At 42.2% G+C, this 27,908-nt stretch overlaps 1 protein-coding gene across 2 annotated transcripts; it reads right to left on the bottom strand.

Annotated features, from left to right (window-relative positions):
- Positions 1-1,613: 1,613 nt before the first annotated feature.
- Positions 1,614-27,908, bottom strand: LOC137616979 (transcription factor Adf-1-like). Of its 2 annotated transcripts, none has more exons than XM_068346844.1 (2): positions 27,676-27,908; positions 1,614-2,677 (listed from the first exon to the last, which is right to left on the bottom strand). In XM_068346844.1, the coding sequence occupies exons 1-2, from the start codon at positions 27,809-27,811 to the stop codon at positions 2,091-2,093; spliced, it is 723 nt and encodes a 240-aa protein (XP_068202945.1). In that variant the 5' UTR covers positions 27,812-27,908; the 3' UTR covers positions 1,614-2,090. The 2 variants fall into 2 exon arrangements, with proteins under 2 accessions (XP_068202945.1, XP_068202946.1); XM_068346845.1 differs by lacking the exon at positions 1,614-2,677 and adding an exon at positions 11,682-12,773.

Below are 27,908 nucleotides of genomic sequence, written 5' to 3'. Positions count from 1 at the left end.
GAAGATCTTGGCAAAACCTTTCACCCACATAGATAGAAAAATGGAACACTTTCAAGCCTGCTACTACTCCCTACTCTTTGTAGTATGAACCCATTACTGGCAGATAAGGCAAGTTACAGGAACCCAAACCCAATCCCAAGAGGCAAAACAGGCACTATGATAATGGCAGTGGTATGGCACCATCTTGGGTTGTTAAAATAACCACCCAAGTTTGTTACATTTAGCTTTAATTTCACTGTTCTTTAATAGAAAAATATAAATTGAAATAATTATTTGTAATCCACATTGAAGGGGGCGTTTACCTTCTTTCATCCCTAAGTTCCTACTACTACTCAGTTTTATGTATGAACATGAAAGAAATTAAGACTAGTAGGAGGTTAACCTAATCAAAACCACCATAGAATGCTAATACCTTCTTCTAACTACCATTAGATCGTCATACTCTTTTGACACATTGAAGAGTTGGGAAAAAAACAAAATTAGACTGAGTAAATATCTTTCCTTAACCACATAGTAGTTTAAACTCATGTTTAATAAAGACGTTGAGTAGGAAAGGATAATAGCATGGTAATGCCAATATCCAATGAGTTGCCATTCCATCCCCCCAACATCTATTCAAGAATAAATGTTGGGGGGGCCTCCAGTTGCAGGGGGGAACAAACAGTTTCCCCCAGTATGTAAGAAAAATCTGCTTTGGGAAAGGAGGAGGCCATCTCTACCCGGATCACGTTATTACATTTACAAATCAAACAATAAACAATGTACATATATAAAATGAACATGCAGAAAAAGGATCAATGAATATGCATGGGATGATTAGTTATCAATCTTAACATTTCCCCAAATACCCCATTAATGTATGTTAATTATTGGTTTAAGGCATAAAATTATTCCACATCCCTTGCTTAACCTAACTAAAGTTAGTGTCTAAATATTTATGAAATAAAATGTTAGCCTACTATGTAAGCTGCAAAGTCCAATTATTGCAGTCTAATTTGGATTGGGATAGAACCCTAATCACATCAGATGAAAGGCAAGGTCTTTATCAATCATGTCATCAGTAGCTCTATAGAAAATCTTAAAACAACAAAGGCGAAGAATGTTAAAACAACAAAGGGAAAGAAGTAATAAAATACTTTAACCTAAACACTCCCACACGGTCACAACAATGTACTGTACTGAATACGCCAATAACTGCAAGACTGTTTTTTAGCCTAAAACTTTACCCCAGAGATCAAGGCTTAGATTAGTCTAACGAGTATAAGACAGTGTGATAATACACTTAAAAATGAAAAGATAGTATAATAATAAACAATTATCAAACCAACGTGAGAAAGTCAGAATTGTATTATTGTATAATGGGGCCGGACTCCGAAAAATGTAAACAATTCCTAACTACACAAGTCTAAAATTGAGAACCACAACTTAGACGTGGTAAACAATATGAACAACTGAATTAATACTTGAAGTAAAGAAAAGACAAACTTTTAAACCAAAAGCATTCCCGAGCTGTGGTGAAAATAAAACTGTGACTTTATACTATGAGATACAACTCACAGTAAACAACACCAAGAAACAAACAATTTTGTTCATACAGTATATTATGTTAACTCTATTGGTTCTCGACAGTGTGTCCTCCTGTGTCCAACATATTTCAGCATAAGAGGTGCTGTGACAAATTTAATAGAGCCTGAATCCATAGGTCTTCCTTAAGCTGTACTCGCGGGGTCCGTGTTGTGTACGTTGATACACTGGCCCTGAAACAAGGAAGACGATATTTCTTTCGTATTTCCTTTCACATGAAAGTTATTAGAGATCACACACCACATTAACCCCAAAAACACTGCTTTTAGGGTCATAACTGATGTAACAATTGTAATACAGATTCTCAATGACAAAACAAAAAAAGTGACAAGCATGGGAAAATGGAATTTTAACTTGAAACTACTGTACTGTAATCTATATACCTGTACAGCTTATTAATTGGTAGTGTAGATTTAAGTCTTCAAACTTGTTTAGTTATAAAATTTAATTTGGTATACATGTCGAGATAATGACTTCTCATATTGTAGAAAATTACTAACTCGGGATTACTGTTGAGAAGACCAGACAGTGATTTTTTTGGGAGATTCGTCAGTAGAGCCAGATAATGCTCTCTTTTGACATCTTAGAAGAAGTGACTGAACTTCAATGCGGAACTCAAGCCTAGTTAGAGGATTAAGTGTTCGCATCAGGGGTAGCAAACTCATTATAAAATGAGTATCGTCATCAAGGTTAGTATGGTCTTTATATGATACAGAACTTCCTTGACTTCTAAAATCAATTTTATGAAATTTAGCTGGGACAGTCTGCTCTTTAAAGTTGGAAGCCTCGGTGTGATCTCTACACGATTCAATTCTGACTGGCTCAGATTTGTTATTGCTTCTTTCACTAGGGTTGAACACATTTGACAAATATTTGCATTCCTCTTCAGGCTGCTTTGTACTTTGTTCAATTGAGTTTACAGCTTGTGTATCTTCTTTAAGTTTTAATTGAGGAATTAAGAAAGACATTTTGTCATAGAGTGGCCACTTCTTTTTTCTTCTTGCATATTTCCCTGTTTTCTTACCCAAGAGAATCTTATGCTGGAATAAGAAGTAGTCACGAAGACAACTCCATCGTTTTCTTATGAATGCCTCTGGAAAAGACCAAAAAAGTAAAACTTTATTAGTAAGGTAGAAGGTATTCAGTCTGAATTGGTATGAATTATTATTTAGTAAATAAGAAAACATAGTACTGTACAGTATATGCTGATCACAGGTAGTAGGTTGGCCAGGGCACCAGCCACCCATTGAGATACTACCGCTAGAGAGTTATGTGGTCCTTTAACAGGCCAGACAGTACTGCATTTGATCCTTCTCTCTGGTTACGGTTCACTTTCCCTTTGCCTACACATACACCGAATAGTCTGGCCTATTCTTTACAGATTCTCCTCTGCCCTCATTCACCTGACAACACTGAGATTACCAAACAATTTTTCTTCACTCAAGGGGTTAACTACTGTACTGTAATTGTCCAGTGGCTACTTTCCTCTTGGCAAGGGTAGAAGAGACTCTTTAGCTATGGTAAGCAGTTCTTCTAGGAGAAGGCCACTCCCAAATCAAACCATTGTTCTCTAGTCTTGGGTAGTGCCATAGCCTCTGGACCATGGTCTTCCACTGTCTTGGGTTAGAGTTCTCTTGCTTAAGGGTACACTATTCTATCTCGTTTTTCTTCCTTTTGTTTTGGTAAAGTTTTCTTAGTTTATACAGGAAATATTTATTTAAATGTCATTGTTCTTAAAAAGGGATTTTGACGTAGGAAAAATCTATTTCTGGGCGAGGGACCTGTGCCGCCCAGTGAATAAGCTCCATTTAGCACTTATTCTTAGGTAATTTACTGCTAAATATACCAGAGAAAAAATGTAAAGGAGTGCTAGGTTAACTAGCTCGCTCACCTATTGGTGTCGGTATAAAATTGGGCGTATAATCCAGAGGTCCCGCACTATTTAGATTCATCCACGACAAAGACCCCAATAGAGGAGAGCCGTTCAACCTCACTCGGCACCACCAACTCTGCATCCGCTCAGAACCCAACTCCTTAGCACCCAAAGTTTGGGGACTCCAAGGGAGAGGAGCTGGGAGGGTTCACTGGGCGGCACAGGTCCCTCGCCCAGAAATAGATTTTTCCTACGTCAAAATCCCTTTTCTGGGCTCGAACCTGTGCCGCCCAGTGAATATATACAAGAGAAATGTCACCAAACTTGCAAAATAAAGGAAAAAACATAAGCGTAAGGGAAATACAAGATGCTTTAATCAGAGATGAGTGCCAAAAACAATTATAAGGGTATCTTAAAAGGAACATAAATCCACTTGGTAGAAAAACTGACAAATAAGGTAAGGTATAATAATGCCGTGAGTGATAATATATACAGATACTCTGGAGTTAAAAATTTACAAATATAATAACAGTATTCAGGTGCGAAACCAACGAATACAAATAGGGTATAAATGAGGCAGGTAAGGGGGAGAGATAAAATGACAAGGAATTAACATGTGAGTTACCTGGGAGTAACTACGCTCCCTGCAGCTACTGTAGAAAATTTTAGGGCTTCCAAGTGTTTAAGGTAGTGTTTCTTGAACACTGACGGTGATTTCCACCCTGTATACCTGGAAAGGTCCGTAAAATTCATGTGGTGAAAAAAGTTCACTGAAGTAGCAACCGCTCTGATATCATGTGCAAGAGGAAAAGAGTCAGGTGTAATAAAATACAAAATTTGTTGCCTGATCCCTTTAATGGTAATGGTACCACCTTGTTCTCTAACGAATAGAGGCCCCGAGGAGTTAGAGGAGGTCCGGGATAAATAAGACCTAAGAGTAGTAACAGGGCACAGAGACGGATCTTGCGTGAGGGGAACAATTTTCCAGGAGGACCATCTGTTCTGAGGGTCTTCGTTCTTAGCCAAAAAGAATTTGTTAGGTGAAAGAAGGACCTCTCCCGAAGGAAGGAACTCAATATGACCCGGGTCTCTCGACAAGGCTGCCAGTTCAGAAATTCTTGCCCCGGAAGCCAAGCTCACCAGGAAAAGTGTTTTCCTGAGAAGGGGAATGTAATCACAAGAACTGTTAATGGTATCAGAAGCCAATTTGAGTACATCATTAAGGAACCAGGTCACCGGGGTAGGACGAGTAACCGGTTTCAGTCTGGCACAGGCTTTCGGAATTGAAGCTAACAAAGAGTCGGTTAAGTCTATGTTAAAACCCACTAGGAAGATCTTTTTCAAAGCAGATTTAATAGTGGTGATAGTATTGGCTGCCAGACCTGATTCTAATAAAGTTCTAAAGAAAGTGACTGTAAGGTTCAAGTTCATACAGTGCACGTCTGAGTCTATCAAAAATTTTGCCAACTTTTTAACTGCAGAATCATATTGGCGGATGGTGGAATCCCGTTTATCTGATTCTAGGAACAGGGTGTTTTGAGGATCGATATTGGCACCATGCATGGCCGCAAACTTCATGAAGTCCATAAAGTTAGGGCGCTCTGAATGTTTGAGAAAGCGTACACAACGCGTGTTTGTACTATCTGAGACAGAACCGGATTGGGTATCGGGTGAGGATATAGTCTCAACTCTCGCAGGAGAGGATACCAGTTGCTCTTGGGCCAGTTGGGTGCGACCAAGGCTACTTGTCCCTTGAAGGATCTCAGTTTGTCTAGGACTTTCAGTAAAAGATTCACCGGGGGAAAGAGATAAATCCTTTCCCAGATGTCCCAATTCTGTGACATGGCATCTGTGGCGTAAGCCTGAGGGTCTAGATTGGGAGCCACATATACTCTCAATTTGTGGTTGGACTCCGTGGCGAAGAGGTCCACTTGGAGACCGGGAACCCGAGAGAGAATCCACCGGAATGACTTTAGATCGAGTGACCATTCCGATTCTAGAGGGGAGGTCCGGGACAAGGCGTCTGCCACTACGTTCCGGACTCCCGCCAGGTGGACAGCTGAAAGATGCCAACGGTTCGAGGCTGCTAGGGAGAATATGGCTACTAGAACATGGTTCAGAGGCCCTGATTTTGACCCGCCTCTGTTGAGGCAGCGGACCACCACTTCGCTGTCGAGGACCAGACGAAGGTGTTGTCTCTTGGCTAGAGCGAGACGTTTCAGGGTTAGAAGAACTGCCATGGCCTCCAGCACATTGATGTGAAATTGGCGGAATAAGGGAGACCAAAGACCTTGAACTTTCCTGAGCTGAGAATAGCCGCCCCAACCTGATAGGGATGCGTCCGAGTGAATGATTAACTTCGGAGGCGGAAATCGAAGGGGAACTGACTTTGACAGATTGTTGGCTCTTGTCCAAGGAAGAAGTCTTTCCCGTAGAATGGGAGGAAGGCGGACTTTCCTGTCCCGGAGCTTCCGGTTCGCCCTCGAACGCCAGACACGATTGATATCTTTCAATTTTGCCTTCAGAAGTAGATCCGTCACTGAGGCAAATTGAAGGGACCCCAGAATCCTCTCTTGGAGTCGTCTGGAACTTACTTTGTCTTCGAGAAAGCGTTTGGTGTTCCTTGCAATCTCTAACCTCTTGGGTTTGGGAAGACACAGAGTATGAGATATAAGATCCCATTGCAGGCCGAGCCATTGGAACTTTGATTTCGGAAGAAGACGGGACTTCTTGAAGTTGATCTGGAAGCCTAGAGATTGAAGATATTGGATGACTCTGTGAGTGGCTTTTAGGCAATTTTGGGAGGTGTCTGACCAAATGAGCCAGTCGTCCAGATAGGCTACTACTTGAATCCCTTGATTTCTGAGTTCCTGAACAGCGACTTCTGCTAACTTTGTGAAGATCCTTGGGGCGATGTTGAGCCCGAAAGGCATCACCTTGAAGAAGTAATTTTTGTCCCCTAGGCGGAAGCCTAGATACGGACGGAAGTGTCTCGCTATCGGGACGTGATAATAGGCGTCTGTAAGATCGATAGAGGTGGTGACGGCCCCACGGGGAAGTAAGGTCCGCACCTGCGAGACGGTAAGCATTCGAAACTTGTCGCATTGAATGGACAAGTTGAGAAGGGATAGGTCTAGAATCACTCTTCTCTTGTCTGAATCCTTCTTCGGGACACTGAACAGCCGACCCTGAAACTTCAGGTGTTTCGTTTCTTGGATGGCGTTCTTTTGTAACAGATCCTGGACAAATTCAACTAGGTCCGGAGTGGAATGTTGATGAAATTTGTTCGGAGGAGGAGGCCCTTGAATCCAACTCCACCCCAGTCCCTTGGAGATGATACTGAAAGCCCAGGGACTGAACCTCCATTTGTTGCGGAAGGCATAAAGCCTCCCCCCTACCTGCTGCACCTCAGTATTGGCTTGAGGAGTTGCCTCCACGTCCGCCTCGGAAGTTCTTTCCCTTGCGAAAGAATCTTCCTCTACCTCTGTTCTGGTTTGAACCACGGTGGTAGCCTCTACCTCTGTTATAACTCTGGGAAGAGCTATGAGCCTCATAAGACTGGTTAAAGGCAGGAGAAGAGGTGGAGGCACCGGAAAGCTGGCTCTTAGGGAGCAGGACGGTGACATAGTCGTCCGAAGGAGCCTGAGAGGTGGAAGGCTGTGCAGGAGCAACGGGAGATGGAGGAAGAGGCAGTCGGAAATTGGACGAACTACTCTGCTGTTGCCTGAACTGGGTGGAGGTATACGGGCGGAGCTTCTTCCTACCCCGGGCTTGGTAATTTACGGGGTCATATTTCCGTTTAGGAGTCAAACCCCAGCGGGCTTTAAGGCTCTGATTGACTCTAGTGGCCTCTGCCAAGACTTCCTCCACAAGATCCTCAGGGAAGAGATTTGAACCCCAGCAGGAGGACCGGATAGGCTTATTAGGCTCGTGCCTAATAGTCGCCTCAGCCAGGACGTGTTTGCGACACCTACGTTTAGCAATAGCGAAGTCATAAAGATCATAATATAATGACTGCAACGTAGCCTTATTGAGAGACTTAAAGATACTCTCAGTATCATAAGTTAAGGCTATCGACTCCGTGGACGTGGCCAAGTTTAAAGTTCGGCCAACACGTAGGCGGGAATCATACTCCTGTTTAATGAGGGATTCCGGGAGACGGGGAAGCCGCTCACTAAACATAACTGAAGCACAGTCCGCTGATAGCTTGCCAGAGGTAAAAGTGGTATGGACATTGTCCCAACACTCAATGCCAGAAGGAAGAAGGAGGGAGATCGGATCCACCTCTCGGATGGGAGGCAAGGGCTTCTCCTCCAGAGCATATTGGAAAGCAAGCTCTGCTACCTTATTGACGCATGGAGTCACGGTGTTTTTGTCCATTAAGAACATAGTGAAGGAACTCTTATAAGGCGTCAACATGGTGTTGGTGCAACCAATGTCATTCAGGAACCTAGCCCAAACAGATTGGGCTTGTTCTTTTGGGAAGATGACAGTCTCTTTGGGGACCTTATCTAGCCGAACCAGAGCTTCCTCGGTAAGCCTGGCATAACCATGAAATGGAAATGCCAGACCAGGAGGAAAGAATTCAAAGTCCTCTAGAGGACGAGTGCCAAGACCTTCCAAAGTTAACATTCCGTCTGAGAACGGGGAATGAAGAGCCATGCGCCAAGGATTATTCTTGGTAAACGGCGGGAGCTTAGAGGCATCCGGGATGAGAGAGCTTTGGACTCGCTCCGGAGCACCTTGCTCTAATGCCCCAAGTCTCAGACCGATGTTAGAGAACATCGTGTCCATCTTGGCCTGCATTTCCGACACCAACTTAGCTTGCATCTCCGACACAATGCGAAGCATGGCTGATTCGGAAAGGCCCGGGCTAGGAGCAGGAGTGGCGGATTGTACTCCCGGGTCGTGAGACTTAGAGGAGGAGCCGGAAGCCTTAGATGACGGGTTTGTATTCAGCTTAGAACTATGGGAAGCCTTGTGAGGCTTACGAGCTTTAGGTAAGGTTCTAGATGTAGACTTATCCTTGGGGGGAACCGGGTGTGATCGTTGAGACGAACCACGGTCCCCAGAAAAACCATGAAAAGAAGAGCGATCAGATGAAGAAGAAAGAGCGGGGCTGAGGATAGGGATCTCAGCGCCGGTAACACCTGCCTCACTTACCACCCTACCTGCATCCGGATCGTCCAATAACATGGGTTCAACATCCAGGTTCATGGAAGCAACATTGTCTTCCAGATCTCCGGGGGCATCCGACGGATCTTGTTCTTGATCAATGAACCCCGCTATGGTGGCATCAATGTGGGCAATGATGGGAGCTGCAACATGCCTAGCCACAGCGGCTGAAGACTTGGCGTTAGGATAGATCATGGCACAATAGTCTTCGGATAGGACGTAAGGCTGCTTGGATTTTACGTTTCGGGCAAAACCACCAACCCACACTTTCAGTGTGGCCCGAGCCGCAGACTTTTGCTCCGGGGATGCCTGAAATAATAGTGGGAATTATAAAAAGGAAGACTCCCAGTGGTCCTTCAAGACCATAGAAATCTTACTAAATAGTGTATGTATACCAAAAAAGGTAAAATAAATAAGAAGGCAACATAGCCAACGGGACTCACCGAGTCAGATCCAAGGGTGGTGATGAGGTCAAAACAGACCATACAGTTATCAGGGTGCCATACCACGATGTCCTCCAGCTGAACTCCGCAGAGGGCGTGAGACCGACATACGGTATGGCCACAGGGCTGATGAAGAACAGCCGCACAGGCCGTCGTCTGACAATGCACCATCTATAAAAAGAATAGTAAATGAGAAACTGTAATTCTGTTAAGTAGGGGCGGGTCCGGAGGACCCGGGCCTAACATAAGTCTAACATAAGATTAGAGCTTAACTGTAATATTCTTAAGTAGGAGCGGGCCGGAGGACCCGGGCCTAAACATAAGTCTAACTTAAGACTAGAGTATAGCTATCCATTCCAGTCGAGCCGGGAGCATAAAAAGGATGCAACAAAGAATTAAGACACATGGTGTCTGATTTCCCGGAGCGAGGTTAAGCCCCGGGCCGGGAAATAAAAGTATATCCATAAACCAATTCATATAAGAACTCCGGGATAGTGATCTGTCACATATAATCATAGGAACTGTTATAAATTAATAGGGGGGGCGGAACTGTAGATAAGAACCGCCAACCGAACCCGGAGGGTTTCGTATAACATAATAAAAGTGTGATAAGTGAATATAAAATAGGGTGCACCGGGATCCAACTCTGTTGACCGGTGGCCAACCAGTCTAGACAGAGACGAACCCGCCGGGACACCCGGAGGACAAAGTCCATAAACACTGAACTACCCCCTCTAAAAGGAGGGAAGGCAACGGTCCCCTAGGGGAGGGGGGAGAGAAGCCTAGCCGCCCACCTAGCGAGAGGGGGAGCTTGGGGGAGGATCACGTGATACGGAGCAGCAGGGCTACCAACTGACGATCCCCAACCAGACAGATCAAACGGAGTAATAGCACAAATATTCATTATAATAGTAATAGCGTTGAAAAATTATATAAATATACACATAAAAAATTTAGGGCAAGGCATGCAACATAATAAATAAATCACAAGGACACACCTGATGGCTTATAAAATAACATTGCCGCCTAGTAACGAAGGTCGGCAAGCCATAACGATACGTAACTGATATCGGCCCTAAAAATGAACCACGAGGGTTCTAAACGCTAAATAATGAATATCCACAATAACAAATAAAATTTAATTAATAATAAAAATAATACACATAGTAACACCGCGAGTGAAACTAAAAGCTCTCAAAACAGGAGTACCAACTGTAAGCAGAATCAAGCAAGATCGATATGAACGAAGAGAATAAACTCCTATAATTTAAATATTAAACGATCTAGATTGCTCAAAACACAGCAAAACATAGCTTGGTACTTAACTTAGACGGTGTCTCCTGGGAAACCGATGAAGAAGCCATAATCCAAAGAAAAATCGCAAAAACACGAGAGCACAAACAAAAAGCGGGTTACCATAAAGGCGTGCTAAAAGGAGTTGGGTTCTGAGCGGATGCAGAGTTGGTGGTGCCGAGTGAGGTTGAACGGCTCTCCTCTATTGGGGTCTTTGTCGTGGATGAATCTAAATAGTGCGGGACCTCTGGATTATACGCCCAATTTTATACCGACACCAATAGGTGAGCGAGCTAGTTAACCTAGCACTCCTTTACATTTTTTCTCTGGTATATTTAGCAGTAAATTACCTAAGAATAAGTGCTAAATGGAGCTTATTCACTGGGCGGCACAGGTTCGAGCCCAGAAATATATTATTTTTCCGTGTTTCCTTTCCTCACCGGGCTATTTTCCCTGTTGGGGCCCATGGGCTTATAGCATCCTGCTTTTCCAAGTAGGGTTGTAGCTTAGCAAGTAATAATAATAATAACAGCTAACTGTACCATAGGATTGGAAAATTATGAAGCAGCATATCCCCCAGCCAGTTCCACCAGAACGTTCAGTAGATATCCTCATCTTAAATGCCTGGAGGCTATCTTGGGATGCCTTATTATGAGAGGATTTTTTATCAAGGAGCCAAAGGCACCCCTTCTTCAGCCAAGTATTCCACTTCCAGCCTATAAATATTAAAGTGACAATTATCATGTAAACCTTGCTGTAAAGCAAGTGTTAATCCATTGGGAGTGGACTTCTTATTTTTACTTAGCTTGGAAAATGATCCATGCATGCAATAAAAAGGTATATTGTACAGTATATTAGATCAGGGGTCATTAAAAATGTGCTAGATTTTCAGGAATAATTTTGCTTTAGACATCTAAAATAACCATATTGGAACTTAGCTCTAGCATTAAAATACTCATCCAGTGCATCATGAGTCCCATGACCAAGCCTCCCTAAAGAATCGACAATGAAGACTTTTTTTTTTTTTTTTTTCATTTACTTATCATTCAACTTGCATTGTATGCGAGAGGCATGCCTTGTCAGACCAGTTGATATTTCTCTTTGATACTCGTGCATCCCCACAGCCTTTATTTCCTTATTAGCAATCCAAACTGAAACTATGAATAGTTTCTACACCTTCCTGACTAATTGTTTTAGTCTTATTTTGACTTGCTCAGTACAATGCATGACTTATTTAAGCCCAAATCCATCTCATAACCACTTTTTAGTCTTCAACATTTTGAGTACTGTACTACTTTATTCATTTTTCATCCAAGTTTACATGGTCCCACAAGCCATAGCTTGCATTACTGTGCAGTACAATATTCAATTATTTGTAAAAGAAGATATACATTTCCAACTTTTCTAGTTCGGTTATTGTAGAAGTAATTAGCTTGTGATGGAACAAATATAATTGTAAAAAATTTTCTTATACAAACATCAGTTTATGGGAAATACCCTCACCACCACCCTTCATAGACAAACCATTACTTTATTGGAAATACCCTTCTTCCTACCCACCCTAGTTGCTTCTAGTCAAGACAATACAAAAGATTTTCAGCTCTCCCAGTCATAAGGTAATGAGTTTACATACAGCACTGTATATGAAAAAGTATATTCTTTAAAATCATATTTCCTAAGGATATGGTTAAAAGAAAAAAAAAAAAAAAAACTACTTTACTACTCTATCAAGTACCGTATATTAAATTTTAACTAGGTTTTCAACATTTGTCTACATACATTATGAATTGTGGTTATGGTTGGTATTTAAAAGGTAAAGGATTATACAGTATATTACAGCATACTCCCATGATTGACATTTCAATGCTATCTCCTACTATCTGCGAAGGGTATTTACGAATTTTCAAAATTCCCATCAAGAGATTCCACTGCATATTCAGTTTCTGTTTGAGTGTTTACTATTATCTTTGTGTTTGGTTCAGCATCAGTTGAACACAACTCTGCTTGTCTAGCAAAATGGAGGAGGAGTTGCTGAACCTCAAGTCGGAATTCCAGTTTTGTAATCGGATCTAGTTTTTTCAATATTGGCAAGATACTTCTTAAAAAGTGTTCACTATCATCACAATTTGAAATAGGTGACTCTGGGCACCAGTTCACAGTTTCCATCTGTTCAGTCTTTTTGACGGGAGAGTTATTGTTTGGTTGGTTCCTTAGAGGGTGGGAAATATTTTTCAGTGATGGATTACGAGGCGACTTCATGTAGGGAATGAAAAAGTCCATTTTTTCATATAATGGCCATTTTGTTACTTGTTTTTTAAGAATTCCTGCCTCCTTTTTTTGAAGAATCCTGTGTTTCTTCACAAATGTATCCCGTAGATAACACCACCGGTATTTAAGATTTTCAACTGCAAAGGAAAAAAAAATCTTAATCGTATGTAGTCTTGTTTTATTCTAATTTATTAGATGAAAAATCTTTGGCCTATCATTTGTCCAAGCATAAGAAGTATAACAATGTCTTTATGGTAAACTACTTTTCTATCATGATATCATGTGGTTAGATACGCTACTATAAATCCCCTTAATATAAGCCTATAGCACAAATTTTTTGCATTTTCCTTGGACCTAATAGATCATTATAAACACCATCAAGAGCTTCATTATAATTTCAACTGCTTCTTAAATTTACACAATACTGTACTATCGCAAAAGAAAAGTAAAAGAGTAAACAAAATACTGTATACAGTATATACATGATATTACAAACAATCTATTGCATTACGTACCAACACCTTTTATGTTAATGACGGTAATGTATATTGATTCTTTCCTTAGAAAAGCTAACCGACTGTATACAGAACCACGGGAAAATGACATTCTATCGTTGTAAATAGAAAATTGTCAAGTTATGCTGAGAACAATATACAGCATTGGTATGAATGGAAAACTACCGGAAATTTTTAAAAATAGATTATAAAATTAAATGTACCCCTCACAGAAGGCATAACCAGAGGAAAGGGTTAATTTTCTGAAGGGGTATTAACGAACTTTACTGAAGAGAAGCTGCTAAAAGAATTTTAATACCAGTATGTAGGCAAAGCTAGGATAATGATTTTTTTTTTAGTTTTGCAACCTCTCCTAATCCTAACCTTCAATCTATTAAAAATTCCAGATACAATACTACTTTAGGTTTTCTTGACATAAGCAAACTCCAAGGAGAAAATGTATACTAGAGGAGATTTTGACACTTATAACAAGATTATTTATACAGTATGTTGGTCAAGGCATCAGCCACCCGTTGAGATACTACCACCAGAGTGTTATAGGGTCCTTTGACTTGCCAGATAGTACTACATTGGATCCCTCTCTGCAGCTCATTTTTCCTTTGCCTACACATACACCAAATAAGTCAGGCTAATTTTTTAAACATTCTCTTCTTTCCTTATACACCGGACAACGCTAAGATAACCAAAAAACAAAAATTTCTTCACTCAAGGTTAACTACTGCACTGTAATTGTTCAGTGGCTACTTTCCACTTGGTAAGAGTAGAAGAGAGACTTTAACTATGATAAGCAACTCGTCTAGGAGATGGACACCCCAAAATCTAACCTTGTTCTCTAGTCTTGGGTATTGCCATAGCCTCTGTAATATGATCTCCCTTCCTTTGAGGTGCAGCATTCGAATCATTATGTTGCTGGAGTGGACCTTGGTGCAGGTAAGCTACCATACTGAGTAACTGTTCTATTTTAAATAAAAATAAAAATGTCTTTCCCCCATCCTCCTGACGAGGGAGGATGGACAGCAATGTAAACTCGTTAATTCACTTCAGCTAACATTGCAGACTTACCTCCTGAGGATACAGTATAGGTTCCTCCATGACAGTCTTGTCAAAATGACAGAAACCTAAACCTATCACCTGAAAACTCAGGTCATAGGAGGTGGATTGGAGTTTACACTCTTACTCCTCTTATGGTTTGAGTGTCCCGACATCCATGGATTTTAAACCAGCCGGATTAATTATAGGAACTTCCGCCCTCATAAGGATAAGTTTCTTATTAAAGTTTGAATATTTGTGTAATGAGAAATCACACTTTTCAAAGAAATTTGTATTTTTCTTAGCTATCCAAACCTAGTCCTTTAAAATGCACTTTCCACCTCAAGTACTGGGTGAAGATCAAAGTGGCTACTCAGTGAGCAGACAGTGGGGCAGGGTTTGCCCACTACCCATTCGCCAGTAACTGCTGACACCTCGTTGTGATTCTGAAAGCTGAGTTTCTAGCTTTGCCGAAATCATAGTGTTAGGAAAAATACAAATATATACTGTATACTATATATATATTTATAAACGTGTGGAACACAATGAGTGAATTGCCTATATTTCTAAAGGGAAAAATTGTTTTAGAATACAAGCACTGTAGGTTGCAAGCTCACTCTTGGAATGAATTAACCTCATAACCCAAAATACTAAACTACTGTATAATAGATAGGGTTAGGCTGGCAGAGGGTCAAATAAGACTTGGTGCATTATGTTAGAGGAAGTTTGATACACCTACAGTATTTAAGCCTTTTGATTTTGTCATTAGTGTCAATGATTACCCAACAGCACCAATTTTCTTCCCCCTGTCTTTCTTGTTTTTCAAACTATTGCACCATTTCTGTTGGTGCAATTAAACTTCTCTGGGTTTCTCTCTCAAAAAAAAAAAAAGTTTACTAAACTAGTTTCTCCAAAATTCTTAGATACAGGAAAATAGAAATAATAATAGTAAGAAATGCATAAAACACCATTTGAGGAAATATATGGTTCATGAATTTAGTAGGGAATTAATATACTAAATATTTTGGCATTCAACAAAATAACTCTTTTCCCCTTGCATTAATATGACTTTAATATTTTTATATATACAATCTTGTACTTTCCAATCAACTTTCTACCATACAACTTTTCCTGGAAACACTTCATTGCCATATAAGAAATATTATTGGCTCCAGAAATGATCCCATATAATTCCAATCTTTCTATGGAAAGGTTTTGACATCTTAACCTAAGTAAAAAGGGAAACTGAAAAGAATGATTGAGGGCTTGCAAGCCTAAACTAATGCATTTTATCAGATTTCTGCAATTATTTTGAAGAATCTCTTTGCAATTTTCTGTTTAATATTTCACATTTTTTGTAGAATCACTGTACAGTACAGTATTGATACTAAAATTATATTTTTGGTGAAAAAAAAGTGGGAAATTCAAATTAAAAATTCTAAGGTGAATATATTTTGCAAGATACACTGTAGGTATTTTCTAGGTGCCAGATGACCAAATATATAAACCAAAAGTGTATTACTTTACCACTTTTACTTCAGATTCGAAAATGAAATATTAGAAGGGATCCACGAAGCTACTGTACTGCCAAGTACTGGACACAGTACTGTCTATAGCACTTGTGGATATCTATTTACACTTTAATAGAGCTGTGTGAAGTAATGATGAGGACCTTTTCACCTACAGTTTATGCTTATAAATTTATCAGATGTCCTTTGCTGCTGGAAGACCAAATTAATCAAGTATATGGCTTTTTAATATTTCAAATTGCTAAACATTGGAAAAAATTCATCCCAGTCTGAAACAAGGGGACCTTTTTATGCAATTGTCTTCAAATCGTTTGTCAATGCAAGGCAACTGGTGGATATGGATATAGAATGCAACCTCTCAACATACAGGCCTAAGTTTATTTACACATTGTATCCTAGCAATTAGACGATGGAACTTTAAACTACAGCTGCAAGGAGTGTTGTTATTCAATCTTTATTGGAGAAGGCAAACATGAGAAACATATAATCCTTCACATGAACTGCAAAACTTTTGGATTCAGTAATCAAGACCTTGCAAGTACAGTACTCTACCAGGTATTGTTCTCCTGTCTGGTCTTCAGCTGCTGATTCTCATCTTAATTTGTTGGACAGAAACTAACGGTCTATTAAATTTCTTATTCCTGATCTAGATATTAATCTCTGGCACCGTCGTTCAATTAGTTCATTATGCATGTTGCATAAGATTTTTCATAACTCTGACCATCCTTTACATTCAGATCTCCCTGGACAATTCTATCCAGTTCGTATTACTAGGCAGGCAGTTAATTCTAATAGCCAGGCCTTCTCCATCATGAGGCTCAATACTACGCAGTACTCTAGAAGTTTTATTCCTGCTGTTACCAAGTTGTGGAATGATCTTCCTAATCGGGTAGTTGAATCAGTGGAACTTCAAAAGTTCAAAGTTGGAGCAAATGCTTTTTTGTTGACCAGGCGGACATGAGGCTTTTTATAGTTTATATATGACGTATTTGTTTTTGACGTTAATAGTTTATATATATTATGACATATCTATTTTGACGTTGTTACTTTTTTAGAATGATTTATTGTTAATTTGTTCTCTTCATTTATTTATTTCCTTTTTTCCTTTCCTCACTGGGCTATTTTTTCCAATTGGAGCCCCTGGGCTTATAGCATCTTGCTTTTCCAACTAGGGTTGTAGCTTGGATAGTAGTAGTAATAATAATAATAATAATAATCAGCAAAAATAAATTAAATCATTAACCTATTTAGTTAGAACCTGTAGAAAAATGGTAGTCTGTCAACAGAAAAATCTGCGCCAGATGTTAAAAAGAATCTTTTGAATTTAATACAAAATGTTGAGGCATACAAAAAAAAAGTTTTAGGATTGAACCACTGACTCTGACAGATTTAGAAGCCCACAAAGAGAAGGAGATTGAAGAAATGTTATTTTCATTAGTAAAATAAATTTTTGAATATACTTACCCGATAATCATGTAGCTGTCAACTCCGTTGCCCGACAGAATTCTACGGAAGGGATACGCCAGCGATCACTATACAAGAAGGGGGTGTACTCACCAGCGCCACCTGTGGCCAGGTACTGCAGTACTTCTTGTTGACACCACCTCAATTTTTCCTCGGTCCACTGGTTCTCTATGGGGAGGAAGGGTGGGTCAATTAAATCATGATTATCGGGTAAGTATATTAAAAAATTTATTTTACTAATGAAAATAACATTTTTCAATATTAATCTTACCCGATAATCATGTAGCTGATTCACACCCAGGGAGGTGGGTGAAAACCAGTGTACATGTATATCAAGAAGCTAAGTATCCCGTATTTCATATTATCAGTTATTCAAAATAACAATGAAATTATAAGTACCTGGTAAGGAAGTCGACTTGAACCATTACTCTGCCTTTAATAAGTTCGTCTTCCTTACTGAGCGCAGCGTTCCTCTTAGGAGGCTGAACAACCCTAAGGTGCTGAAGTATAAAGGGCTGCAACCCATACTAAAGGACCTCTACACAACCTCTAACCTAGGCGCTTCTCAAGAACGAATTGACCACCCGCCAAATCAACTAGGATGCGGAAGGCTTCTAGCCTACCGTAACAACCCAAAAAACAACAATAAAAGCATTCAAGAGAAAGGTTAAAAAAGGTTATGGGATTAAGGGAATGTAGTGGCTGAGCCCTCACCTACTACTGCACTCGCTGCTACGAATGGTCCCAGGGTGTAGCAGTTCTCGTAAAGAGACTGGACATCTTTGAGATAAAATGATGCAAACACTGACTTGCTCCTCCAAAAAGTTGCATCCATAATACTCTGCAGAGAACGGTTCTGTTTAAAGGCCATCGAAGTGGCTACAGCTCTCACTTCGTGGGTCCTTACCTTCAGCAAAGCAAGGTCTTCATCCTTCATGTGAGAATGAGCTTCTCTAATCAGAAGCCTTATATAATACGAAACTGCGTTTTTGGACATAGGCATCGAAGGTTTCTTGATGGCACACCATAAGGCCTCTGATTGTCCTCGTATAGGTTTTGACCTTTTAAGATAGTATTTTAGAGCTCTGACAGGGCAAAGAACTCTCTCTAGCTCGTTACCCACCATGTTGGAAAGGCTAGGAATTTCGAACGATCTAGGCCAAGGACGTGAAGGAAGTTCATTTTTTGCTAAAAATCCGAGCTGTAAGGAACATGTTGCTGATTCGGATGTGAATCCTATGTTCCTGCTGAAGGCGTGAACCTCACTAACTCTTTTGGCTGTTGCAAGGCAGACGAGGAAAAGAGTTTTGAGAGTAAGGTCTTTGAAAGAAGCTGACTGGAGAGGTTCAAACCTAGGAGACATAAGGAACCTTAAGACTACGTCTAGATTCCAGCCTGGAGTGGACAATCGACGTTCTTTAGAAGTCTCGAAAGATTTAAGGATGTCTTGTAGATCCTTGTTAGAGGAAAGATCCAAACCTCTGTGGCGGAGAACTGAAGCCAACATACTTCTGTACCCTTTGATCGTAGGAGCCGAAAGAGATCTAACATTCCTAAGATGTAACAGGAAGTCAGCAACTTGGGTTACAGAGGTATTGGTAGAGGAAACTGCATTGGCTCTGCACCAGCTTCGGAAGACTTCCCACTTGGATTGATAGACTCTACGAGTGGATATCCTCCTTGCTCTGGCAATCGCTCTGGCTGCCTCCTTCGAAAAGCCTCTAGCTCTAGCGAGTCTTTCGACAGTCTGAAGGCAGTCAGACGAAGAGCGTGGAGGTTTGGGTGTACCTTCTTTACGTGAGGTTGACGTAGAAGGTCCACTCTTAGAGGGAGAGTCCTGGGAACGTCGACCAGCCATTGTAGTACCTCTGTGAACCATTCTCTTGCAGGCCAAAGGGGAGCAACCAGCGTCAGCCGTGTCCCTTCGTGAGAGACGAACTTCTGAATGACTCTGTTGATGATCTTGAACGGCGGGAATGCATATAGCTCGAGATGGGACCAATCCAGCAGAAAAGCATCCACGTGAACTGCTGCTGGGTCTGGAACTGGGGAACAGTACAAAGGGAGCCTCTTGGTCATGGAGGTGGCGAACAGATCTATCGTTGGCTGACCCCACAAGGTCCAAAGTCTGTTGCACACGCTCTTGTGAAGGGTCCATTCCGTGGGGATGACTTGATCTTTCCTGCTGAGGCGATCTGCCGAGACGTTCATATTGCCCTGAATGAACCTCGTTACCAGTGAGAGGTTTAGACTTCTTGACCAAATGAGGAGGTCCCTTGCTATCTCGTACAGCTTCCTCGAATGGGTCCCTCCCTGCTTGGAGATGTATGCCAAGGCTGTGGTGTTGTCGGAGTTCACCTCCACCACCTTGTTTAGCAGGAGGGACTTGAAGTTCATTAAAGCCAGATGAACTGCCAGCAACTTCTTGCAGTTGATGTGAAGCGTTTCCTGTTCCTTGTTCCATGTTCCCGAGCATTCCTGTCCGTCCAAGGTCGCGCCCCAGCCCGAGTCTGATGCGTCCGAATAGAGATGAAGATTGGGGGTCTGAACCGCTAACGATAGACCCTCCTTGAGAAGGATGTTGGTCTTCCACCACATGAGAGTAGTCTTCATCTCTTTGGTAACAGGAATAGAGACCGCTTCGAGCGTCATATTCTTGTCCCAGTGAGCTGCTAGATGGAATTGAAGGGGGCGGAGGTTGAGTCTCCCTAACTCGGTGAACAGGGCTAACGATGACAGGGTCCCTGTTAGACTCATCCACTGTCTCACCGAGCATCTGTTCCTCTTCAGCATGCTCAGAATGCACTCTAGGGCTTGGCTGATTCTTGGGGCCGACGGAAAAGCCCGAAAAGCTTGACTCCGAATCTCCATTCCCAGGTAAACGATGGTTTGGGAAGGAATAAGCTGGGACTTTTCTAAGTTGACCAAAAGACCCAGTTCCTTGATCAAGTCCAAAGTCCAGTTGAGACTCTCCAGACAGCGACGACTTGTGGGGGCTCTTAACAGCCAGTCGTCTAAATAAAGGGAGGCTCTGATGTCCGCCAAGTGGAGGAATTTGGCAATATTCCTCATCAGTCGCGTAAACACCATAGGCGCCGTGCTTAGGCCAAAACACAGGGCTTGGAATTGGTACACAACCTTTCCAAAAACGAATCTCAGGAAAGGTTGGGAGTCTGGATGAATAGGAACGTGAAAGTAAGCGTCTTTCAGATCCAACGAGACCATCCAGTCCTCCTGCCTGACCGCTGCTAGGACCGACTTCGTCGTCTCCATAGTGAACGTCTGCTTGGTGACATAAGCATTGAGCGCACTGACGTCCAGCACCGGTCTCCAACCTCCTGTCTTCTTGGCCACCAGAAAGAGACGGTTGTAGAAGCCCGGGGATTGATGGTCCCGGACTATCACCAATGCCTTCTTCTGTAACAGGAGCGACACCTCTTGGTGTAACGCTAGCCTCTTGTCCTTTTCCTTGTAGTTGGGAGAGAGGTTGATGGGAGAAGTGGTCAGAGGGGGATTGCGGCAGAATGGTATCCTGTAACCCTCCCTTAGCCACTTGACAGACTGGGCGTCTGCACCTCTTCTTTCCCAAGCTTGCCAGAAGATCTTGAGTCTGGCTCCTACTGCTGTCTGGAGAGGAGGAGAGTCAATGTTTGCCTTTCGAAGGCTTGGGACCTTTCTTGGACCTGCCCCTGAAACCGTCTGGACGGGTACTTCCTCGGCTGGGGGCTCTGCCACGAAAGGGCGGAATAAATCTTGTAGCAGGAGTATCGGCCACTGGGGTGCGGTAAGTTCTAGGAACCGAAGGAGCAACCTTAGCCTTACGTGCTGAAGAGGCCACAAGGTCATGAGTGTCCTTCTGAATAAGAGCTGCAGACAATTCCTTGATAAGGTCCTCAGGAAACAGGAACTTAGAAAGCGGAGCAAAAAGTAACTGAGACCTTTGACAAGAGGTGATACCAGTGGAAAGGAAGGTGCAAAGTTGTTCCCTTTTCTTGAGTACTCCCGAAACAAACATGGAGGCAAGTTCGCCGGAACCATCGCGAATTGCTTTATCCATACAGGACATTAAAAGCATGGCCGAGTCCTTGTCAGATGGGGCAGTCTTCTTGCTCAAGGCCCCCAGGCACCAGTCGAGAAAATTAAAAATCTCAAAGGCGCGAAAGACTCCCTTTAAGAAGTGGTCTAAGTCAGAAAAGGTCCAGCAGACCTTAGAGCGCCTCATAGCCGACCTTCGTGGAGAGTCAACCAAACTTGAGAAGTCAGCCTGGGCAGAGGCAGGGATTCCCAAGCCTGGTTCCTCTCCTGTGGCATACCATACGCCCGCCTTAGAAGTCAGCTTAGTAGGTGGAAACATGAATGACGTCTTCCCTAGTTGCTGCTTGGACTGCAACCAATCCCCTAACATTCTCAAAGCTCTCTTAGAAGATCTAGCGAAGACGAGCTTAGTGTAGGCAGACTTAACAGGTTGCATGCCTAGTGAAAACTCTGATGGAGGAGAGCGAGGGGTAGCAGAAACAAAGTGATCCGGGTAAACTTTTCTGAAAAGAGCCAGGACCTTGCGAAAGTCAATGGAGGGTGGTAACGACTTGGGTTCCTCCACGTCAGAAGAGGGATCATCCAGGTGCGCAGCTTCCTCCTCAGAAACCTCATCACCTGAGGGTTGAGAAGCGAGAGGTAAAGTTACAGCGGTATGCTGAACGGCAGAATCCTGACAAGCGGGTGCATATACACTTGCGGATTCATCCTCAAGTCTCTGTTGAAGAGGATGAGGGCTGGTAATGACAAAGTCATGAGGCTGGGAAGAAGGAGGCTCTGCGGGAGTCTGGGGAGCAAGAGTGGTGAGAGGCGACTGTAGTAAAACCTGAGGTTCAGGCTGCAAAGACTGCTCAAGCTGAGGAGAAAGAGGTGGATGCATGCGTTGAGGTGGCTGACTCATTGCATGAGGTTCATGTCTCAAGAGTTGCGCTTGCTTCAAGGGTTGAGGTGGCTGCGCAGTAAGAGGTTCCTGTCTCGCGAGTTGAGGTTCTTGAGGTGGGTGCTGCGAGAGTTGAGGTGACGGCTGCGCAGAAAGAGGCTCCTGTCTCACGAGTTGAGGTTCTTGAGGTGCTTGCCTCGAGAGTTGAGGTTCTCGCCTCGAGGAAGGTGGAGGTATCAGCTGCGAGAGCTGAGGTGGCTGCCTCAAGGATGGCAGAGGTTGTCGTACCTCAAGAGGTTGCTGCCTCGAGGATGGTCTTACTGCAAGAAACTCTTGCCTCAAAGGTAGAGGAGGTTGTAAGGCATAAGACTCCTGTCCCCATTGTTGAGGAGGTTGCCGCGTGGTAAGAGGTTCCTGCCTCAAGGAAGGTGGAGGTTGCTGCACAACGCTGGTATCTGGCAACTCCCAACGCGGTAGCTCACGCATGGAGGTAGCTTGAGGAACCTCAACTTCGTACGTCTGGCAGACTGGACTGCGTAGAGGAGGAGGAGCGCTCGCAGGAGGAGGTGTAACCTTCTCTGCCTGAAACTCACGCATCAATACCGCAAGCTGCGACTGCATAGACTGCAGCAAAGCCATCTTGGGATCAACAGACGTTGAGGTCTGTTGAGGCAGAGCCTTAACAGAAGTTGAGGTCTGTTGAGGCATCGCCTTACCTCTCTTAGGAGGCGTGCAGTCACCTGATGACTGCGGCGAGTCAGAGCTAGCCCAATGACTACATCCGGGCTGTAGAACTCGTGCGGTCTGGACTTTACGCTTAAGAGGTCTTGAGACCTGAGTCCAGCGTTTTCTCCCCGAAAATTCTTCTGCAGACGAGGAAAATAAGGGCTCAATCGTCTGAGAGTGGAAGTGACGATCTCTGTAAGATACGCCCGCAACCACCGAGGATACTGCTGTGCGCCGATCAAGGCCTGCCGAACCCTTTTGCCCTTCGACATTGCTTCTCCCCTGGGCTTGGGAGCTTGCAAGAGGTCCCGGACTGGGAGGACGACTGGCACGCACAGAAGTACCCTCACGCACAACACTGACACTGACACTAGCACTCGGCACAGCACTGGCACTACCACTTCCCACTGCACTTTTCACTTTAAGTTCCTTGACATCTGCCAAGAGGAACTTGTGGTCACTCACTACCGACTCCACTTTATCACCTAAAGCCTGAATGGCACGTAAAACATCAGACATATCAGGCTGAGCACAAATAGTAGGATCGGGGGTAGCCACTACAGGGGTAGGAAAAGGTTGAGGATCATGGGGTGAGGAATAAAGCGAAGAGCGAGCCGAACTCCTCCTAACTCTCTCTCTCTCTCTAACTTAGTGGTATACTTGAGGAATCGAACAAAATCAAGTTCCGAAAGTCCGGCACATTCCTCACATCGATCTTCCAACTGACAGGATTTTCCCCTACAGTCGGAACAAACGGTGTGAGGATCAACCGAGGCCTTCGGAATACGCCTAATACAAGTCCTACATCGTCTTTGGGGAGGAGCTTGAGAAAGGTCGGACATCTTGAATCAAAGAACAGTCAAGGGGGATTCCAATTAAAGCAAAATATCGTTAACCATTAATCCAATCAATCTAAAAGCTATCTAAGCTAAGAGACAAGTTTCCTGTATAGCGAAAGCTGAAATCTTAGAGCAATACTTCACCAAAAACTGTGAACAAGACTCCAAAATTATAAGCGTATCCATGTAGGTCTTGCCGGAAGCACGACAGAGGAAAAATTGAGGTGGTGTCAACAAGAAGTACTGCAGTACCTGGCCACAGGTGGCGCTGGTGAGTACACCCCCTTCTTGTATAGTGATCGCTGGCGTATCCCTTCCGTAGAATTCTGTCAGGCAACGGAGTTGACAGCTACATGATTATCGGGTAAGATTAATATTGAAAATTTAGCAATTGCAACAGTTGAAAGGAGGGTTAAGGGAAAAGCTTTCCAACAACCTGTAGTTGTACTGTACTGAAAAATTTGCTAGGTAGACTTGTAAATCTACCATGCACACAGAAAATTAATTTATCAAGGGTTTTGAATACCCTTTGACAGCTTGACCAAAATCAAGAGAAGAAACTACATTGAGCATAAGTGGAAGCAATCTTCAAAGAAAACTTCATTAAATGTTACCACATTGCCAACTGAACAAGGTGCTGGGAGAAGAAAGATGGGGGGAGTATAAACCAGTATGGTTCTGAGGTGATCAACTGCCCACAGATCTTAGTAAGCATATTTATGAATTTTAGAATAGTTTCACCAACTTTCATGATGACCCCCTAATTTTAATGATTCAGAATCAGATTAATATAGACCATGAAAGTTTTAATCAAAGGCCATCAAACAAATGAAAGGATAACTTGCAGTTGTGTAGTGATGATTAATTGATAACTAATTGTGTACTTTAGTCTTTATTATTGATACCGTAATGAAAAGTTGTATAAAACACACTTTTGAGTTTAAAAATTATTTGCCATCTTTGATCATACAGCATGTCAATTAGAAAATACAGTACTGTATATGTAGCTTGGAAAATATTCATCGTATAGATTTTATACATACATACATATACCAAAGGCACTTCCCCCAATTTTGGGGGGTAGCCGACAACAACAAGAAACAAAATAAAAAGGGGACCTCTACTCTCTACGTTCCTCCAGCCTAACCAGGGACTCAGCCGAGTTCAGCTGGTACTGCTAGGGTGCCACAGCCCAACCTCCCACATTTCCACCACAGATGAAGCTTCATACTGCTGAGTCCCCTATTGCTGCTACCTCCGCGGTCATCTAAGGCACCGGAGGAAGCAGCAGGGCCTACCGGAACTGCGTCACAATCGCTCGCCATTCATTCCTATTTCTAGCACGCTCTCTTGCCTCTCTCACATCTATCCTCCTATCACCCAGAGCTTTCTTCACACCATCCATCCACCTAAACCTTGGCCTTCCTCTTGTACTTCTCCCATCAACTCTTGCATTCATCACCTTCTTTAGCAGACAGCTATTTTCCATTCTCTCAACATGGCCAAACCACCTCAACACATTCATATCCACTCTCGCCGCTAACTCATTTCTTACACCCGTTCTCACCCTCACCACTTCGTTCCTAACCCTATCTACTCGAGATACACCAGCCATACTCCTCAGACACTTCATCTCAAACACATTCAATTTCTGTCTCTCCATCACTTTCATTCCCCACAACTCCGATCCATACATCACAGTTGGTACAATCACTTTCTCATATAGAACTCTCTTTACATTCATGCCCAATCCTCTATTTTTTACTACTCCCTTAACTGCCCCCAACACTTTGCAACCTTCATTCACTCTCTGACGTACATCTGCTTCCACTCCACCATTTGCTGCAACAACAGACCCCAAGTACTTAAACTGATCCACCTCCTCAAGTAACTCTCCATTCAACATGACATTCAACCTTGCACCACCTTCCCTTCTCGTACATCTCATAACCTTACTCTTACCCACATTAACTCTCAACTTCCTTCTCTCACACACCCTTCCAAATTCTGTCACTAGTCGGTCAAGCTTCTCTTCTGTGTCTGCTACCAGTACAGTATCATCCGCAAACAACAACTGATTTACCTCCCATTCATGATCATTCTCGCCTACCAGTTTTAATCCTCGTCCAAGCACTCTAGCATTCACCTCTCTCACCACTCCATCAACATACAAGTTAAACAACCACGGCGACATCACACATCCCTGTCTCAGCCCCACTCTCACCGGAAACCAATCGCTCACCTCATTTCCTATTCTAACACATGCTTTACTACCTGTGTAGAAACTTTTCACTGCTTGCAACAACCTTCCACCAACTCCATATAACCTCATCACATTCCACATTGCTTCCCTATCAACTCTATCATATGCTTTCTCCAGATCCATAAACGCAACATACACCTCCTTACCTTTTGCTAAATATTTCTCGCATATCTGCCTAACTGTAAAAATCTGATTCATACAACCCCTACCTCTTCTAAAACCACCCTGTACTTCCAAGATTGCATTCTCTGTTTTATCCTTAATCCTATTAATCAGTATTCTACCATACACTTTTCCAACTACACTCAACAAACTAATACCTCTTGAATTACAACACTCATGCACATCTCCCTTACCCTTATATAGTGGTACAATACATGCACAGACCCAATCTACTGGTACCATTGACAACACAAAACACACATTAAACAATCTCACCAACCATTCAAGTACAGTCACACCCCCTTCCTTCAACATCTCAGCTTTCACACCATCCATACCCGATGCTTTTCCTACTCTCGTTTCATCTAGTGCTCTCCTCACTTCCTCTATTGTAATCTCTCTCTCATTCTCATCTCCCATCACTGGCACCTCAACACCTGGAACCGCAATTATATCTGCCTCCCTATCATCCTCAACATTCAGCAAACTTTCAAAATTTTATATAAAATATTTAAATCTCACACATTTTAACTTAAAATTTGATTTTAATGTCAATATGATTGTAAAATAAATAGAAAATAGAATGCGAAATCTCAAAAATTACATTAAAAAAATGCAGAAAGCTGATAAAAAAAAAAAAACAATGCTCTAGGCTTAAAAGCCCTTAACTCAAATTTTCACAATATTTTACTTTCAATACAATATCAAAACCTTTCCAAGGAAAGATTGGAATGAAAGGGTGTCATCTTTTAAACCATGTCCCAACATCAATATCCTTTTTTCTATGAAGACTTGATGTCGCCATTATATTAGTTTTACGGATATTGAAGGGATATATAATCTAAGGTGCTCCCACCTAACCTGACATAACCTAAATTGTCTGTCCTTTCTTGTCCCCTACAAACACCAATATAAGTTTCCATTATTAAAGGAAGATTTTATATAAGTTTTTTTACATGATAACACAGCGCTTTTAGAAAATTTTCATGGAGGTTAATTGTTAAGAACAAAATTGTCAATAAAAATAACTGCATTCATATCAAGATGAGGTGAAACTGTAAATATACACCAAGACTTTTCCAAACCATGCTTTTAAAGCTAATTTCAGACAAAAATATTTTCCCCATTATTACTCTTTAGCTTTTCAGCATATTTTACCATCATTGTGTAAGCTTTCCCCTTCCAAACACCAATCTATGCTTGTAGTTCTTTCAACAGATGATAAAAACACACAAGCCACATAACCAGTGAGAAGTATATGCTTTGTGGTAATGTAAAAATATCAATATGCCATACTACCATCCACCTCTTGATTTTATATTATTTGAAAGTGAGCATTTAATTCTGGTCTTGGAAGCAAGACTTTAATTACCATGGCAGTTTAAACAAGCCATCAAATTGCTACCATAATACCGTCATGTATTGCAAATTTTAGTGTTAAATGAGAGCTGCAATACATTACGACATAATACAACACCATAATTATATCTCGGTGGTAAAGTAAAAAGGTAATTAATCACTAAACTTAAGTTTTCTGGTACATTGCGTTAAAAGTCGTATAGGATAACCGGTTCAGAAAGAGTTAAACCTCTCTTACCATCTCCCCCAAGTTCTTCGGCAATCCGTTTCCACAGGACATCAATGGCTTTCCTATTAGTATTTTTGCTCCTGTCGTAAATAGCCTTGTGTAATTTGACTGCTTCGATAATAGCTTCATCCTCTATATTATCCATGTCCGTCAGTTTTGCTTAGGTCTCTTCACGGTAGACGACAAACGGTCTGACCGGAATTGTCTATCGAGTCCGTCCAATATTTACTGGTAACGTTTGC

The sequence above is a fragment of the Palaemon carinicauda genome, chromosome 23 (assembly GCF_036898095.1).
Source record: "Palaemon carinicauda isolate YSFRI2023 chromosome 23, ASM3689809v2, whole genome shotgun sequence".
NCBI classification, from domain to species: domain Eukaryota; kingdom Metazoa; phylum Arthropoda; class Malacostraca; order Decapoda; family Palaemonidae; genus Palaemon; species Palaemon carinicauda.
The sequence above is the reverse complement of the archived record's forward strand: the minus strand, read 5'-3'. Positions and strand labels throughout refer to the sequence as shown.

Bases quoted from the DNA above. Each gene is read 5' to 3' on its own strand.
- LOC137616979 (XM_068346844.1), bottom strand. From the start codon at position 27,811: ATGGATAATATAGAGGATGAAGCTATTATCGAAGCAGTCAAATTACAC. The intron at 2,678-27,675 runs GTAAGAGAGGTT...GGTCTTTTCCAG, and splicing joins CGAAGAACTTGGGGGAGATG to AGGCATTCATAAGAAAACGA.